Source organism: Megachile rotundata, chromosome 15, assembly GCF_050947335.1.
Source record: "Megachile rotundata isolate GNS110a chromosome 15, iyMegRotu1, whole genome shotgun sequence".
Taxonomy (NCBI): Eukaryota; Metazoa; Arthropoda; class Insecta; order Hymenoptera; family Megachilidae; genus Megachile; species Megachile rotundata.
Window position 1 is genome coordinate 5,199,162 of NC_134997.1, and position 19,671 is coordinate 5,218,832.

At 28.0% G+C, this 19,671-nt stretch overlaps 2 protein-coding genes across 4 annotated transcripts in view; both read right to left on the reverse strand.

Annotated features, from left to right (window-relative positions):
- Positions 1–13,346, reverse strand: part of apolpp (retinoid- and fatty-acid binding glycoprotein apolipophorin) — a 57,262-nt gene extending 43,916 nt beyond the window's left edge. The window contains exon 1 of the mRNA XM_012292766.2: positions 13,160–13,346. Within this exon, the coding sequence (XP_012148156.2) occupies positions 13,160–13,235 (76 nt within the window). The 5' untranslated portion in view covers positions 13,236–13,346. The remainder of the gene's footprint in view (positions 1–13,159) is intronic.
- A 2,483-nt stretch (positions 13,347–15,829) lies between these two features.
- LOC105663497 (uncharacterized) lies at positions 15,830–16,959 on the reverse strand. Of its 3 annotated transcripts, none has more exons than XM_076540226.1 (3): positions 16,516–16,959; positions 16,383–16,449; positions 15,830–16,287 (listed from the first exon to the last, which is right to left on the reverse strand). In XM_076540226.1, exons 1-3 carry the CDS (start codon positions 16,519–16,521, stop codon positions 15,947–15,949), a joined length of 414 nt encoding a protein of 137 aa, XP_076396341.1. In that variant the 5' UTR covers positions 16,522–16,959; the 3' UTR covers positions 15,830–15,946. The 3 variants fall into 3 exon arrangements, with proteins under 3 accessions (XP_076396341.1, XP_076396342.1, XP_012148155.1); XM_076540227.1 differs by having other exon boundaries at positions 16,383–16,434; positions 16,516–16,958; XM_012292765.2 differs by having other exon boundaries at positions 16,383–16,437; positions 16,516–16,956.
- Between the last annotated feature and the right edge of the window lie 2,712 nt (positions 16,960–19,671).

Below are 19,671 nucleotides of genomic sequence, written 5' to 3' on the forward strand. Positions count from 1 at the left end.
AATGATCAAATTATTGAGTTATCGAGTTATAGAATTATCGGGTTATCGAATTATCGAATTATCGAATTATCGAATTATCGAATTATCGAATTATCGAATTATCGAATTATCGAATTGTCGAATTATCAAATTATCAAACCATCACAACATCAGATTGTCGTGAAATAAATTAAGTTCATAATTAACAGGTTTTAAGCAGAGCGTCTAGCTAACGGAAGTAGGATAACAATAACACGGTCTGATCATTTATAATGATTCAAAGATCCCGTGAACTAATCATTGTCCATCATCGTTCATCTAACCCTAACCTTATCGACAATGGGCCTTGCAAATTGGAGGAAATCTCCGTGGATCATTGATCTTGTTGTTCCGTTCTAACACTTTTCTAAACACTTATTTTTTATACGATTACGTATAGAAGACTGAATTTTTCATAAAAAATGTACAGTGTGTATTATGATAAGTTTCGTTAGAGAAAATGGCGATGCAGAAAAAGAAAGATTCTTATAATATAAGATTCTCTATAACAAATGAAGGTTATATAACATACATTTACATGAAATATTTTGTGGTTAACTGAATAAAATTTGATGTGAATTGTGGTATATTAAATTTTGTAAAATTAGATGTACAATTTTTAAAAAAATATTAATAACTACATAAATAAATAATTGAATATGTGTATATACAGACATATATATTAAACGTAATAATAATGAAGTATTAGATTATTAAATATAACAATAATTAAAAATATAGATGTATTGAGTACAGCAATTATTAACTATAGATATAATAAATATAATAAAAACTAAATATGAATATATTAAAAGTAAGAAAAGTTATTAAATGTAATAGTAATTAAACATGAGAACATTACATATAAACAAAAAAGGAAATAAATATAAGTAATATTTAAATATTAATGAAAATTGATAAAGATATAATAATTCTGCATTAATAAAAAGTATGGACTCTAAATATAATAAAATTTTCTCAAATAAATGTATATAAAAGAAAACTGCAGAGTCCACCCTCGCTATGCCGCCATTTTTCCCACGAAAATCTACAAGACTCGACACTGTACACTGGTGATGTATAAAATTGTTGCCGATGGTGGATAAAATTGTTGTCGATGGTGGATAAACTTGTTGTCAATGCAATTTCAGAGAAAATCGTTCACTTTTTGCGTGATTGATGGCTTTCAATTTTTATCGAACCTGAATTTAGTTACACGAGTCCGCAGAGTCCTCGACCCACCTCACAACCCTGCGTTTTTCAAATCAACTTTTGAAAAATTCATTAAAAATTTAGAATACGTTTCTCTTTTTATTCCTTTTCATCCGAGAAAATATCGACGCACTTGGAAATTACTGTTCTACATAGAAATTCGTCTCTTATTTCCTTTTTTAGAGATATTTTAGTTCAACGTTGATTAAATTTGCAAGTATAAAAGAATTTATTAACGAGAAAGGATCGTTTCAGAAATTTGGTAATTGTTTTATTTAAAAAGTTGAACGTTGAAATTCAACATTCGAGATAATTCAAGGATCTTTTTAAATGTTAAAGTGTGTGGAACAATAACTCAGCATTTATTCAAACATAATAAATAACAATTTATAGTTCAATTAATTACAATTTTTATGTGTAATTTATTTTTAAACGTTCTTTACATGTAACTGTACTTTAAAGAATTATGCTGTTGTTAACATTTACCAGGAACGGTATACATTTTTATATTCACTTGATACTTTTTTATCAAATTTAATAACTAATAAATTTTTACCGTATCACCAAGACACATAAATTTATGCACAGTTAATAATAAACACAACAAATTATTATTTTGTATTACCTAACAATATTACCTAGTATTATCAAATTATATTTATAAGAACACATTTTTATATTTAATTACTACTTTTTTATCAAAGTTAATAACTAATAAATGTTTATCATCAAAATAGTTAAAATGCACACTCAATAATTAATACAGGAACATCTTTTATTAATTAACCTTGTAATGTCTTATCAGTAAGTTTATTATTTAAAAAACCTTGTGTCAGTATCTGAAATTCAAATTATCCATATTAAGTACAATTACCATCCATATTGCAGATCCTCTCTAATCGTTCATTCGATTAAACAGCAATTTTCGGTATTATAATTCGTTCGCGAATAATAATGAAATGCAACATGCTCGTTATACCGAGCAATTATCCACGAAGGGTTAATTAAACACAAGTTAGCCGTTATTTTAGAGCCACGACTGCGAATTATTGACTTCATTTCCGATACTGCCATCTGATAAATTAGTCTATGCACCGTTTGCCAACCAACGGGGGGTTGAAGATAACGAACACGCAATGTTGATGATTCATGACTGAGCAAAAACACACTGGAACAGTTTATTTTTTCACCCTCGATGTTCCTTAATGATCTCTTAATGTTTGCAAGACAAACGATCGTGGATTAAATGTCACACGAACAAGTTAATTTGCATTTTAGAATTTACTCGACGCTGAGAAAATTACAGAATTCGAAATCCGAGTTTTGTATTGTTCAATTTCTAAGTTACATTTACGAATTTAGGAACCTTGCAAATTTTTATATTTGAACACTTTTTTATTTAGAAGTTTGTGAAATATTTACCAATGAAGTGATTTACCAATATTTTAAACTTTTAAATTTTTTCATTACCTCAAGTGATCAAATTTCTAAATTAAAAAATTTTCTAATTTTTAAATTTCTAAATTCCTGAATTGCTATATTTCTTAATTTCTATATTTTTTAATTTCTAATTTGTTATATTTTTTAATTTCTAAATCACTAAGTTTCCAAATCTTTGAATTTCTATATTTCTGTTTTTAAATTACTAAATTTCTAAATTTGTGAATTTGTTAATTTCTAAATTTCTAATTTTAAATTAAAAAATTTCTGAATCTTCCAATTTTCAAATGTCCAAATTTACACATTTTCAAATTCCTAAATTTTTAATTTCCAAAACCCCAAATTTTCAAATTATAGTTTTTAATTCCCAAAACCCAAAATTTTCAAATTAAAATTTTTAAATTTCCAGATTTGTAATTTTCCAAAAATCCAAATCCTCTAATTTTCAAATTTCTAAATTTCCAAATTTACAATTTTCCAAGAGTCTAACCTCAAAATTTCAAAATTCTCAAAAAAGCGCCATTTTGCCGTATATTGCATTTTTCAGTAACGCATTGTATATCGCATCTTTAAGTCATTATACCACTTTTTAAAGCGTAAAGATTAAACTTGTGCACGAAGAACACGAGCATTGTTGAAAGATTTATCGTGTGGTTTCTGTTTATCAGTTCTCGTCAAAGGAAATATAATTAGATATTTACTAGTGTTTCTAGATTTTCTTTTAAATAACGAATTGGCGATGATCAGTTACAAAGTTCACATGCGATCTCAACGATTCAAACTGTGTATGCAATAAAGGAAAAAATTGCGAGTTAACAAGGGTCAAAGATAATCTTGAATAAATCAAGCTGCTATCTTCTGTTGCTTTTAGAATCGTCTTCAATATTGTATATACATCGTTATATAATTAAAAAATTGTGGTTGAACAATTCTTCTATTTTAGCATCTCAACTATTACAACTATTTTTTAAAAAATTTTTTAATATTTTATGAAACAAGTTTTTATGAAATGAATGCACACAAAATCTGTCGCATAAATATATATGTTTATAAGTGTAAATATTTAGTATAAATGTATAAATATAATTTCATGGAATAAGTATGTAAATATAAATGTATAATATATATGAATAAAAATGCTTATTAAATGAATAAAACTATAAATGTATACTGCATGTATATAAATGTAAATACGTATTAAATAAATAGAAATATAAATGTGTATGCTATATATGTAAATATAAATGCATATTAAATGATTAGAAGTATAAATGTAAATTAAATGAATATTAATATAAATACATATTAAATAAAAAGAAATTAAATATGTATGCTATTTATGTAACTATAAATGAGTGAGATTGTTGGACAAAATATATTTAAACAAAAACCTTTATTATTAAGAATATTTCTTCATCTGTTATTATCAGAGCTTATAGTGTGAGAAATCTTGTTTAAATGTTCTGCGGTTCATGCATTTTAGAAAGTACATAACTCTTTTGATCAAATTAATGTATAATAATTATGAATGATATTTCAGTTATGTGTAATCATTACATGTTGCGTTGAATTTGTGTATAACATTTACAATTGAAATTATGTATAATAATTATATATAACATTCAAATTATGTAATAATTATGTGTTCGACAACATTCAATTTATGTGTAACAATTATGTACAACATTCAAATTATGTGTAATAATTATGTATAGCATTCAAATTATATGTAAAAATTACATGTTATGTTCAATTTATGTATAATATTTATAATTAAAATTGTGTTTAATAATTTCATACAACATTCAATTTATGTGTAATAATTATGTACAGTATTCAAATTATATGTAATAATTATATGTTGCTTTTAATTTATATACAATAATTATATGTTGCGTTCAATTTATGTATGATAATTATATACAACATTTAAACTGTGAATAATAATTATGTGTAGAATTCAAATTATGTGTAATAACATATAGCATTGAATTTATATACAATAATTCCACATGACTTTGAACTGATGTGTAATAATAATATACATAATATTGAATTTATCTACAATAATTGTACTTAACATTCATATGCACAATTAATGTTATATATAATAATGTATGTCAATTGTTTCGTGAATTTCGAATATTCCTAACCTAAAAATTTCGTAGATCCTTTCCGAAGAAGATGAGAGGAAGGATCGATGAAAATTTCTCGTTAACCAATAACAATCTATGTAAATCCTATCGCGAAGAGTTAATTTTTGATTTCAACATCTGTCTGTGGTCTAATCTCTTCATCCTTGACACGAAGAATAACCTTTTGACATGAAGAACCGTCCAGACCGGGCTCGTTGACCCTTTCTATCATGCACACTGCCGTTGAGCGAGAAATTCGCGTTAAATGAACGATAATAATCCGTCGAATTCGTTTTATACTGTTCGTCGCAAGGTGCACACTCGGTGAACAGAAGATATTTTATCTTGCAGATTTTAATCAAATAATTACTAATATCGCGAATGTTCATTGAAGAAGAAAATAGAAGTATTAAAATGCCGATTAGAAGAAATTTCGTTGCATACGTATGATGCATATCTACATTTTATCATTTAATGCGGTAAGTGAAATGAAGGTTAAATCGATACTGTATTGTGTCATCAAATTCCGCGTATGAAAGATGATCCCTTAACATATTTTTATGGAATATTGCTGCGCAAGCACGATACATAACTATAAAAATACGAAAATAAAATCACTTTTATTTGTGGTGTATTAATGTTCAATATTCGTATTTATTTTAATGCAACATTCTGTATAAGTGATTGCATGTAAATGCGGAATACAAATTTTGTTAAGGATTTATAATTTATGTAATCTGTGATTTTATACTTGTTGTAAATAGTGTTTGATTTTATGTTTAAACAATTTTAAATTTTCTGATGTAGACAGGGAAATAATCTTTTTGAGGAACATTTGCAGAGAAAATTTTTCTATTAAATGTTAGCTTTAAAGAATTTTTTTTTTGACTGTAAGAAAACATATTCCCTTGAGAAATATATATTTAATTTGGGGAATTTTTTTTACAGAAAATATTGTTAGAAATTATTTTTATTTTTAGAAATATTATAAGGAAATTGATCCTTTTGGGAGATATTTATGGGGAAAGTATTTATTTTGGTATATAGTTATATGAAAAATGTTCCTTCTGAGAAATATTTATGGGGGTATATTTCTATTGGGTTGTACTCACAGAAATAATATTCTATTTGAAAAATATTTGAAAGAATAATATTTTGTTGGAAAAATATTTAGAAGGATAATATTCCCTTTGGAAAATATGTAGAAGGACAATATTTCGCTTGTAAAATATTTACAAGGATAATATTCCATGTGGGAAATATTCAGAGGCATAATATTCCATTTCGAAAATATTTGAGAGGTAAATATTTTTCTTGTAAAATATTTAGAATGATAAAATTCTATGTGGGAAATATTCAAAGGCATAATATTCCATTTGGAAAATATTTAAGAGGTAAATATTTTTCTTGTAAAATATTATAGGGAAAATACTCCTGAGAAAAATATAGGAAGAACATTTCATTTGAAAAATATTTATAGGAGAAATATAGTGTAAATTCATCCTTTGAAAAATATTACAGAGAAATATTCACTTCAGTAAGTATTTATAGGGAAAATGGTGGTATTTATACAACATTCATAGGAACAATATTTCTTTTAGTAAATGTAATGAAAATACTTTTTAATAAATGTGAAATATTATTCTGGTGCATAAATATAGCAAAATATTTTTTTTTTAATTAAGAATATAGCTTTTCTTTTTGAAAGTACATAAGTATAAGAAGAATATACCTTATGAAAAGTTATTGTAGGGAAGATATACCTTTCAAAAAAAATGTTTAAAATATAGCTTTTTAAGAACAATTGTAAGGAAAGTATTACTCTTCGAACATATTACAAGGAAAATTGTCCTATTAAGCAATTTTTATAGAGATATATTTTCTCCCAAAATATTTATACAGACAATATTTCTTCTAAAAAGTATTTCAATGATTATATACATTGTGAAATCAAGTAGCTAAAATGGTTTTGCCCACACTAATTATACATTATTTACTAATTAATATTATAACATTACATTGTATATAATATTAATTATATAAATTCTATTAAACCATTTAAATTTCATTCCAATTAAACTTTGTATAAAAAACACATCACCCTATAAAACTCTAAATTGCTAACCTCAAAATTTACTCAAAATTATCAAATTTCTTCCACAGCAAAAACACGAATAAACAAACCCCGATTAAAAATATACATCTCCACGGGTTTCGTAATTCGTTAAATAAGAAATCATTCAATAACTCCTTTACATTTCGTATCGAAAAGCAGATTACCGAATTAACGTAAGTACGTCAGAAAATAATCAATTTTTTCGCCTGAAGCTATTATATAACACGGTAAACAGAGTTAAATATGAGAACGTATCAAAATCACGACAACGCGATACCGGTCATCAAACCGTTTAATAAACACTTGTTATTTATTTCTCCATCGATCGACAACGAGTATCTCGTTGACCTCTTGACAGAGAAGGCGATATAACGAAAACTTTTATGCGGCATACGTATCCGCGGGGGTGGAAGTTATTTACTTGGTCCACACACAGAATCCCTGGGAGACTGCGAAAGGGGTAGTTCCATGCATTTTACACAGCCTGAACAAACTTGAAGGAAAATTTGTTGTTGCGTGGGGTTATTTCTCATCCCGTTCAGCTACGCTCGATGCTTTTCTCCTGTAAAATTCAATTTATCAGCCCCGTTAAAAATATATAGCCTGCGTTCTTGCCCGCTCTGGCAAACTTTCCAGATCGAGTGTGAAGTTTTCTCGATGGTGTCGTCACCGTCGTTTTTTTTCATTAAAAAGGAAGAAAGGTTGTTCGACGAAAATCCAGTTTCATTTAGGACTACCTCAGTATCATGCTTTGTTTCATTATGTTGGGGGTCAAGGTGACTCGGTTTGACATTTCGATGTTTGTACACAGGTCATGTACCAGTTGAGAGATTTATTGATTTTATAGTGCAAGGTAAAATAAATATTTGTAGGATGTGGTTGGTCCATATATGAATACTTTTCTGAAACATTTTTGATTTCGCAGAATTCGGTAGAATTGAGTTTGATAGAAGGAAGTTTATTTTGTAGAATGAATTTTGCCGTGGACCTTTAATTGTCTAGAAATCATGGTCTAGAAATTGTTTAAAATTCTGTGTTGATTTTGGTATTGCGCAATAATTGGAGTGATTGAATTTTACAGTGATGTGGAAAATTATTTTTAACCCTTAATGAGCTGCCCTAAGAAGCAAACCATTATTTTAAATTAAAAAAAATTATTAATAATCTCTGAAAGTAGTTTCAACATATTTCTCAGCTGATTTCAATAAATTTAAACGTTGAATATGAAAAAAAAATTTACGTAAACGTCAAAGAATTGAAAAAATGATTTTCACAGAAAAATTCAAAACTTTTTTTTATTTTAATATTTTGACAGTAAAGACACTATTTTTTACTATTTATTGTTTATTATTTTTTGTTTCAAAAAAGGTATTAAAGTGGCTAAAATTATGTACATTTTATATTTTATATGATGTACTTTATATTTTATATTTCATATATAGTCTTTCCCACAATTCATAACAAATTTTGTTAACATGAAAGTTTTCGTGAATTTCGCAAACATTTTTTTTGAAAGAACAAAATATATTCGTTAATTTACAAAAATTGAAGCTAAATTGGCTGAGGTCGTTTTATACTCAGCGTTAAGAGTTAAAGCGATTGAATGTGAAAAATAGCGATTTTAAAATAATTGGTATGAAGTAATAATTTTAAAGCGATTGAAAATAAAAAATAGCACTTTTAACGAGATTGCTGTGAAAAAACAATTTTATAGTGGTTAAAGTGATTAAAACAAAAAATTAAAAATTATTATATGATTAATATTGTGTAAGGACAATTTTGAATGGCAACTTCATTTTTCCAAACAAATTCTGATTTTCTGCGCTAGTGTCACAATTACTATAGTATGTGAAAGTAAGTATTATTGATTTCTTCTAATTAATTAGCTTTCAATTTATTTTTGAACAGTCTGACAAACAAAATTTGGTTATTTGTAATTTCTTACAGTTCAATTTTTCAATTTGTTAGAACTTTTCTTGTCTAAATTAAATTTTTATATTTATCAAATCGATTAAATTATTTTCTATTCTTTAGCAATTATTTTCTCGAATAAATTTGAATAATTGTCGAAATTAATTTATTGAAATTTCCTTCAATTTTTGAACAATTGGCTTTAACAAGTTTCTTACTGAATGTCAGGGAAATAACTGAATTTTCTCCAAATTTTTGGTCATAATTCTCTTGTACAAATATAATTTCGGTACAAGGTTTGAGGAGTCCATTTTTTTTATGAGTGCGCATGCGCGTGAGAGAGTCAATGGTATAAATAGGCGAGCTAATCGAGCGATCTAACAATAAGATATAAGTCATTAGTGTGGACTATTGTGATATCGTGTACAATTTAAATATATTTTGCAATCGTTCTTAAATTATTACAATGTGCTGTGCATCATATTTTTCCCAACTTTTTTACAATTTATATTTAATATTTTATATTTTACATTTTATATTTTATATTATGTACTTTATATTTTATATTTTATATTATGTACTTTATATTTTATATTTCATATATAGTCTTTCCCATAATTCATAACAAATTTTGTTAACATGAAAGTTTTCGTGAATTTCGTAAACGTTTTTTTTGAAAGAACAAAATATGTTCGTAAATTTACAAAAATAATCTAAATACTTTCCAACGTTTCGCTAATTTCCTCATTTGAATAGACCTCGAATATTTGTGAACAACTCATTAAAGCAGATTCAATTGTCAAACGAGGGAAACAGGGAATCACTTTTATTCAGATTCGTTTGATGTCATAACTACGTTCGCAGAAGTCGATGAAAGTTAAGAATCTCGGACTCTTTTAAAATTCCATTACTCTTCTTTCGCTGTCAGCGCTTTTGTTAAAGAGAAGAAGTTAGCGAATGTCGTTAATCTTTAAACGAGATAAGAGTTACGAAACTTCTCGCAAATTATTTCGCAAGTCATGTAATTGGAGAATCGAACAATTTTCTTGTCTTCGATTTCTTATCGAAGGTTTATTTTTTTCCAACGGTTCGTTTTTTCGACGAATCAGTCCATTTTGTTTTTTCAACGAATTGGTTCGTTTATTTTTTTCAACGAAAAAATAACACGCGCTTTTAATTCTGCGCGAAAGAGAAAAAGAAAATGGAGACTCGAATGTTTTTGAGATATCTCTAAATTCCGCGAAATTTTATTATGCTATTACCCTAATACATGCGAACACCCGCAAGTGTCTCCGGAGAATAAGAATATTCTATCCTTCAGCTCTTTTTTCTCCCCACGAAAAAATATTTTCCCGAATAAGAAGGTCACACTCTGGAAGGTTCGCAGAAATGAGAAAAGGTCGCCCACAGAAATAATTCATAAAACTTTCTTCAAAGATGTATTATATTTCTTATTTATCAACTTCGCGAGTTTTGTTGAAATAAATTGACAGATTTTTAATATTAAAAACAGAGTGCCTTTGCAGAAATGCTGTTAAGGACATTTGTAATATATGTCGTAAACAAAGGATTGTTGTTCAACTTGTCGCAGAAATATACGGAAATTTCTAAATTTGGTATTTGCAACTTTGAAACTAATTTTACGTAACTAGTTATAATTCCGTGATGGAAACTGGTTATTTTATATTCACAACGATTGTTGAAGAGTATGATTATAAAATCGCTCGATGAATATTCATTTATTCTGTTACATTTACATGATGGAAACTAATTAATTATTTTGTGTTTAAAATGAAAGTTGAGTGATGCGATTATAAATTCAGCGGAGATCATATTATCTGCAAGTGACTTAACATAATATTTCGTTATTTATTACCGTTATTTATAGGTTTGCTAAATAACTTAACCGTTATTTAAGTACGCATTTATTAAAAATATAGTTTTAACATATGTATAACATGCGTATAAATAAATATATAAATAAATTAATGCTGTACTTCATTTATCCACATTTCCTTCCAAAGCACGATTATTAAATGTTTAGCGAGTTATTTAGTGATACATATGTAAGTTAGTATAATATTGCGTTATATAATTAATTTAAACTATGTTATTTATATTATTTTGATGAATGATTATGAAATTGACAAATAAATGTATATAATTTACAAATGAATATATTAATATTAGCATTCAGCGTTTTATTAACACATTAGAAAGTATGATTCAAAAATGAACATTCTACAGTTAATATTTAAATAAAAATGAAATATTAATACGTTGAATCCTTACAAGGTTATGATTTAGATCTAGAATATTAAATATTCCGTGTAGTATTGCGATATGGAGATTACGTTTACTAAATGGTTAAATTTCACTTCTAAAATAACCTTAAATGTGAAGAGCTAACTGAATCAAAAAGATCGTAAACAAATTAAACAAACTTTAAACGGATCGTAAGGACTCTATATTGTTTCAAAATATTTTAACTGAGCCATAAGATCAAAAGCACTATAAATCGATCCTAAATGGATTCCAAACGGACTAAAAAGAACCTAAACAATTTAAAAGAATTGAAATTTTAAATGCATCGGACTTTAAATGCAAAGGACTCTAAATGAATAAAAAGGAGACTAATAAAAATGAAACATGAACCCTAAATGCATAATTGAATCAAAAGGACCATAAATACATTGTAATTTAAGTAAACGGATCTTAAATGAATTCTAACTGATCCTGAAGGTAAGTGGATCATAAGGATGTTAAATCCAGACTCTATGTGAACCAAAATATCCCTAAATGTACCAAACAGACTTTAAATGGCGTAAGACAACACTAAATGAAGTTAAAATGTCCTGAAAGGACCACAGAAGATTATGTTGGCCAAGTGGAATCAAAGTAGAACAAAAAGATTCTAAGTAGAATTTTAAATGGACTCTAAGTGTAGAAAGCAAACCCTAAACGAATTTTAAATGGTTCAAAGAGATCCTAAGTGAACCAAAAAGATCCTAAATGAACTAAAAGGGTTCAAATCGGATGAAAGGTATCTTAAATGCACCGGTCACTTGGAAATGGGACTGGGATCCTAAATGAATTCTAAACGGACCAAGAAGATCCTAAATAAACTTGAACGGATTCTAAGTGAACCAATAAGGACTTAAATAAACCGAAACGTCTGGAAATACCCCAGAAGGACTCTAAACTTATCCTAACTGGATTCGAAGAGGTCCTTGATGAATCAAAACGACTTGAAATGTATCAAAACATCCTAGAGTAAATTCTAAATGGACCAGAAGAATGATGAACCAAAACGACTAGAAATGGACAGAAAGAACTCTCAATGGATGCTAAGTGGTTGAAAAAATCCTTGATGTATCAAAATGACTTGAAGTGTGCCGAAAGGAGCTTGAATGCATACTCGGTGGACTAAAAAGGTCCTAAGTAAATTAAAAAAAATGGAAACGGATCAAACGGATTCAAAATAGATTCTAAATGGAGGAAATGTCGCAAAATGATCGTAAACAGATTATAAAGCAAAGGCATTTTAAATGAATCAAAAGTATCCTAAACGGATGAAAGTTTACTATATGAAGCAGAGCCACCTTGTATCAAAAGGACATTAAATGAACCAGAAAGAGATGATCCAAAAGAACTCTAAGTTAGTAGGATTTTATACGAACCAAATAGATCGTAAATGGATAAGAAGTATCCTACATGAAGCAGAATTACCCTAAATGAATCTCAAAAGGATCGCAAATAGGTCAGAAATAGCCTAGATGGACCAGAGCTCTAAATGAACCAAAATGTTCCCAAACGAACCAAAGAGGTCCTAAGTAGACTAAAATCATCTACGCGAAGCAAAACTACTCTGAATGAATAGCAAAAAGATCCCAAATAAATCAGAAACAGTCTAGATGGACCTGAGCTCTAAATGAACCAAAATGTTCCTAAATAAACCAAAGAGATCCTAAGCAGACTAAAAAATATCTACGTGAAGCAAAACTACCCTTAATGAATAGCAAAAGGATCTCAAAGGGATCAGAAAGAGTCTAGATAGACCAGAGCTGTAATGAACCAAAGTGTTCCTAAACGAACCAAAGAAGTCCTACACAGAGCAAAAGTATCCTACATGAAGCTGAACTACTCTAAATCAAAAGGATCCCAAATGGATCAGAGTCTAGATGGTCCAGAAGTCTAAATGAAGCAAAGAGGTCCAAAAGAGAATAAAAGTATCCTACTATCCTAAACAAATCAGAAGGATCCCAAATGGAGAAAGAGTCTGAGCCAAAAGGAGCCTAAATGAACGAAAATAAAATAAGGTACTTACTGGCGGCATGAGCCGTGGCAAGAAGTAGTAGAAGACATGCGAGGGTGGTCCCCGACAGTCGAGGTGGATGCCCCATGACGACCTCGTAGAAGTCTTGGGTTTTTCTTGAAACACTTGTCGCACAATAAATATATCAGCTGGGACACGATGCGGCCACGAGCGAAACACCACAAAAGCACCGATGCTTTTCTTCGTGGCTGCTTTTATGCTCTCGTGGGCCCCCACTTTCGGTACCGTCATCAGTTTGTCCCCATGGCTGCTGGACATTGGCATACGCGGTTCTTGTGTACTCTATTCATCACGCTGACACTGAGATAACGAGACAGATCTCGAGCCACTGAAAGAACCGAGGGAAACAACGAGAGAATCACTGGGATATTAGACACACACGTACTCATGCGGACCATCAGGAACTCTCCTTGAACGTTTACCTAAACGATTAGATATGTACCTTTTGTGATCTGTTTGGAGGAACGATACTTGGACATTTTGTTCGTCATTCATTCGTCATCGGTTTTCTTCGTGATTTCGATTACGATCGTTGCACGCTTTTGTTCCGGTTCGAACGGTATCGGTTGGAATGACTTATTTTCGTGGGAGTTTTGTTGGAATTTGGTGTTGACACATTCACATTCCATGTTAAATTGTATTTGTTTGTAGTAGTAATATAAATGGTTTATAGTAGTATTGGTTATATTTATATAGCAGTATTTGTTTGAAGTAGTAGTTATAATTTGTAGTAGTAATTGTTTCATGTAAACTTGAATGGTCGATTTTAATATGGAATTCTTAATTTTATATTAAGTGGTAATTAAAAAATTTCATATTTCAAAATAAAATTTTCTTAAAGAATTCAATTTTTGTCATGTGCTTAAATCAGTAATTAAATGCATGAAATTAATATTAAATGTTTGAACTTAATATTAAATAGTCAAATATCACATTAAATGTATGAATTTAATATTAACGCACCAATTTAATGTTAAATGTTCAATTTTAATATAAAATATTGGATTTTAATATTGAATGTTCGAATTTAATATTATACGCGTTCAAATGTAAGATTAAACGGGTTGAAATTTAATTTTAACCAAGTTTGAATTTTGCGTTGCAAATTTTGATTTAAAAATTGGGGCAACTCACAGTTTTCAGCATTTTTTATATTTTTAGTTAACACGTAAACTATTATGTGTGTTAATACACATTTGCATTAACAATTATTAATTGCATTAGTTATTTCTCTATTTTAAGTGTAAAAAAGGTTATTTGTCTAAATGGAATAGTAAAATAGTAACATTGAATAAAAATAGAATAGCTAGAATAGTGGAATAAAGAATAATATATAAAAAATAATAATATAACATTATAACAGCAGAATAAAATAATCAAACACTATAATAATAGTACAATGAAGTAATGAAATAGTAGAATAATATCGAATTGAACATTACAGTTGATTGTCTTAATATCGCCATTTTGTTAAAACAGGTGAAGTGGCGAGTCAGCCATTTTGTTTCCAAATTGTCCCCCATATATTCCTCCACGTTCATGAAACTATGAATCCTTTAGAAATAGTAATTTAATTAAAATTCTATTTAATCCTTATTTTGATGTAGTATTCTTGAAATTTCAAGATTTTAATTAACCCTGATAATTTAATTTTAACAAATCTAATCATATTAAGCCAGAATGATCTCGTATAAATTACGAGGTGGAACAGCTCTATTATGTTCAATTATCATTTAGTTTTTGATATCTTTCATAATAAATTACAATTTAGAATAAATTATATTTAATCAAATTTAATTTGAATATTTGTAAATATTTTTATTGTATTTACTTAATTATACAATCAAATAATTGAATGTCTTTACATAACCTCAAATTTAACTTTTTTCTACAAAATTTAGGACAGATTTTTCAAAAACATTTAAAACTTCATTTAACTTTAATTTGTAGAATTTATTTATTAAAATTCCTATATTAAAGCTTAAACACTGCTCCCTGTTTGTTTTATCATATCTCAATAGAAAATTCAATTTGAAATGCAGTGAAGAATAAAAAACGACGGTCTAATTATCATTAAATAAATGTACAAAACTAGTTATAATAATTTATTCATTATTATTTTGAAAATTAATAATACATTTTCATTTTTTAACAATAACAACTTACAGGGTAAATATAATTTAATTATTAAATTAGTTACAAGTTAGAAATTAACGTAATTACTAAATTATTTACAAGTTACGAATTAATCTAACTACCAAGTTAGTTAGAATTTACAAGTTATCTTATTTATTAAGTTACTAATAAATTACAAGTCAATCTAGTTAATAAATTATTTGCAAGTTAATTTAATGAATAAATTAATTATAGGTTATAAGTTAATCTAGTTACTAAATTAGTTACAAATTGTAAATTAATTTAATTACTATATTAGTTGTAAGTTACATGTTAATTCAGTTTCTAATTTAGTAACAAGTTATAAATTAATTTAATTACTAAATGAGTAATAAGTTACAAGTTAATCTAGTTACTAAATTAGCTGCAAATTTTTAATTAATTTAAGTACAAAATTAGTTACAAATTGCAAGTTAATGTAATTACTGAATTAACCTAATTATCAAATTAGATAATTTACAAGTTAATGTGATTACTAAATGAATTACAAATTACAAATTAACACATAATGCATACAAATTAATTTAATCACTAAATTATTTTACAAGTTACAAGTTACAAATTAGACTATCTACTAAATTAGTCAAGTTACTGACATTTCATTTAAGCCGCGTTTGAATGCCTAAAACAAAAGCAATTTATCTCAATTTGACCGAAGTTTAATTGTCTGTTTAAACCACGATTGAGAAACCATCCCTTAGTGTTACAATTAACCAGAACACGTAATTGTTTACTTTCACAGTTCACCGACACGATAGTCACTCGTAAAGGATGAAGAGAAATTTCCTTTGACCTTTTCCTTTGACATAACCACGTTTTCCCGTAATGCTGCTTTCGTGTACGAGACTTCTTTCCTTTTTTACGAAGGTAACTGAAACGTTGTAACGTGACAATTCTCTGGTGAGCCCCGTTCAACTTTCCACGTGTAATTGCATCGCAATGGACTGGAAAAGACACAGAATTGTCGAAGGAACCTCGTTAACCTTCGTCCAGCAAACGAACCTTGTCGCACAATTCGACTTTAATTAAATTAATTTACCAGCGAGTCCGTTTAACTGTTTCCATTCTCTTTTCCGGAAGATCTTCATGTTCTGCTGCAAATCAAACTGTTATATGTCCAAATATTTACTTTAGATTAAATTGCACCATTCAAATTTTCATCTGCGACTAACCTTCATTACTCATACTGGACTTTCTACCTTCACGTTCTTTTCACATCTTTCTACATAGTTATAACAAAGAGTAGGTACAAAAGAGGCGACACTCTAGGCACTCTTTTCACATCTTCTCTACATAGTTGCAACAAAGAGTAGGTACAACAAGAGGCGGCACTCCGGCGTCCTTTGATGTCCGGCAAAGTCTGTCCTTTTAAATTGGGTCTACAATCGGGCGGGAAATTTAAATCAAGCGAATTTATTTTCGTGTTAACCTTTAATAATTACAAATATATTTTTCGCCAATTTTCTGTGTATTATTAATATTGGCTTTTCAAGTGTTTATACCAATTTTACAATATTGAAAGTTGAAAAAGAAAAGGACATACTACAATGATTACTTTACAAAATATATTTACAGAATATGCATTACGGAAATGACTATTTTGAAATACACGTAATTTATAAGCAAATGGCGAATTATTTATTACAAGAAGATACAGATCAACGTGTTACAGGGAAATGACAAAATATGTATTATAAATATTAATTTAAAATATTTAATAATATTAATAAATATTATAAATGTTTATTATTAAAAATTAATTTAATAAAATTGAATAAATTTAAATTTGTTAGTTTACTAATTTATTTATTAATTTATAAATTTAAATTATAATTCAATAAAAATTCAAAATTAATTTTTTTGATTCGTAGACCTAAAAAATGAGTAAAATTTACAAAATCTGTAAAATCTCTAAATTCGCTAAAATCTATGATTACAAAAAAGGTGATCCGTTTTTTCGCAACGCTGATTCTTAATTACTTTTATTATGTATTAGTCCAATAAACGAAAAATATTTGAAGAATTGAAATTGCTTCTGAAATTTATGCAAATCGAGGATCACAGGACGAAATGGAAGGAAAATACTGAGAGAAAGAAGTAAAATTTATCCTATCCTTGGCTAGCAATGTTTTTCTTCGGTTTAACGTTGTTTAGTTAACCTTTGAGGTATCACTTTATACATAGTAAGTTGATAATCCACATGCTTTGTGATTTTCCCGGTTCTTTGATAAATTTTCTAAAATTCTTTTCGAGAAATGCTCGCTTTTATGTACCAGTCGTAGTAAAGAGGTTCTCATGCTCCGTTCTTTTAATGGTAGTTCTTATATTCCTCTTTTTTATGACAATCGTTCTATTCTTCTTTTTTGATATCCTTCTTTCTTTCTTCTTCTTTCTTTTGATAACAGTAATCTTTATATTCTTCTTCCTTTCAATGACAGTGGTTCTCATGTTTTTCTTTTCTGATAAAAGTGGTTTTTGTATACTTCTTTTTTAATATTCTTGTTTTTTTAAAGTGGTCTTACTATTGTTTTCTTTTAATCATAGCAATCTTACTATATTTCTACTGTACTTCTACTATACTTCTTCTATACTTCTACTGTACTTCATCCTTTTAATGGCAGTGACTCTGTTATTCTACTTTTTTTTAATGGCAGTGGTTCACATATTCTTCTTTTTTGAATGACCCTCCTATTCTTCTCTTTTTATCATAGTAATCCTACTATACTTCTTTTTCTTAATGACAGAGACTTTATTGTTCTTCTTTTTTGCAATAACAATGGTTCACATATTCTTCTTTATTTATGACAATGGTCCTCTACTTCTTTTTTTAACATTCTTCTTTTTTGAACGACTCTCCTATTCTTCTTTTTTAATAACAATGATCCTATTATTTCTTCTTTCATGATATTTTTTCTTCTTTAAGCGGTTCTCCTATGCTTCTTTGTTAGTGACAGTAATCGTATCATTCTTTATTTTTTTAAAGACACTGTTTCCATATTTTTCTTCTTTAATGACAATTATATTCTTCCTTTTGTAATAACTTTCTTTCTCAAGTAGTCATTCTATTCATCTTTCTTAATGATAGCGATCCTACTATTCTTCGTTCTTTGAATGATAGCAGCTCTCATATTCTTCTTTTCTAATGTCAATAGTCCTCCTATTGCTTTTTCTTTAATATTCTTCTTTTTTAAGTGATCTTACCATTCTTCTTTTTTAATAACGATCCTCCTATTGTTCTTTGTTTAATATTCTTCTCTCTCAAGTGGTTCTCCTATTCTTTTTTTCTAATAACAGCAATCCTTCTATTCTTCCTATTTCTAACGACACTAGTTTACCATATTTTCTATTTTAATGTCAGTCCTTCTAATCTTCTTCGTAATATTCTTCTTCTTTTAAGTAATCCTACTCTTCATTTTTTATGTCAATGATCTAACTATTCTCCTGCCTTTGTAATGACAGTTCTCCTCTTTCTTCTTTTAATGTTCTTCCTTTTTAACTAGCCCTTATTCTTTATTAATAACAACCTCCTATTCTTCTATTTCAACGACAACAGATTTTCGCTTTCTAAAATATAAATGGTTCTAATATTAATTCACCTGCAACCAATATTTGCATCTATAAAAAAATCAAATACAAACGCTTTAAATTCGAAAAGAAATTAAATCTCTTACACCTTATTAACACTATTTCTACCAGGAGTTGTCAAAAGGCACCTTTCAAATTTTAACTTAAAATTATTCTCCAAGTTGAATTATTTCTCCTCAATTAATTTTCTGACTTTTCATACAATAGTTGTTACATTAATTCAGCGATATCATTTTCTTCCAGCTCATTCTAGATCTAAAAATGTGCTTACGTTATACTTATTTTTACCATGAGGTTTTTTGACTCTTTAAGGATGTCATGTCAGTGCCTAATTTTAAACCATTTTACATATAAATATCAACATCATTTTGCAGCATCATATCAATTACAATCAGATTAAAAAATTCTGATTTTAGTTGCATCGAAAATATAGGAGTTGCGGCATAACGTTGATATTCGCTTGTTTTCCGCTATGTTGCATTTTGGTGTACGCCGCTATATACTTTGTAGATTGATAAATTAAGCTAGAATGTACAACCTGATTAAATAATCTCTGACCAAAACACATCAGTATGAATAAATATATTCCTCAAATTATCTACATTTAACTGCTAATTTGAAATCCTAATAGTTTCTGCAACTATTTGCGTTCAAATTCAAAGGTGTCAAAAGACATCTCTGAAATAGGTACACACAAAATCGTGGTAGAAATAGCATTAAATAAAAATACAAGAAAATGGTAG

Bases quoted from the DNA above. Each gene is read 5' to 3' on its own strand.
- LOC105663497 (XM_076540226.1), bottom strand. The intron at 16,288-16,382 runs GTAAATTAATTT...TGTCTTTTCCAG, and splicing joins ACAGTTAAACGGACTCGCTG to TCCATTGCGATGCAATTACA.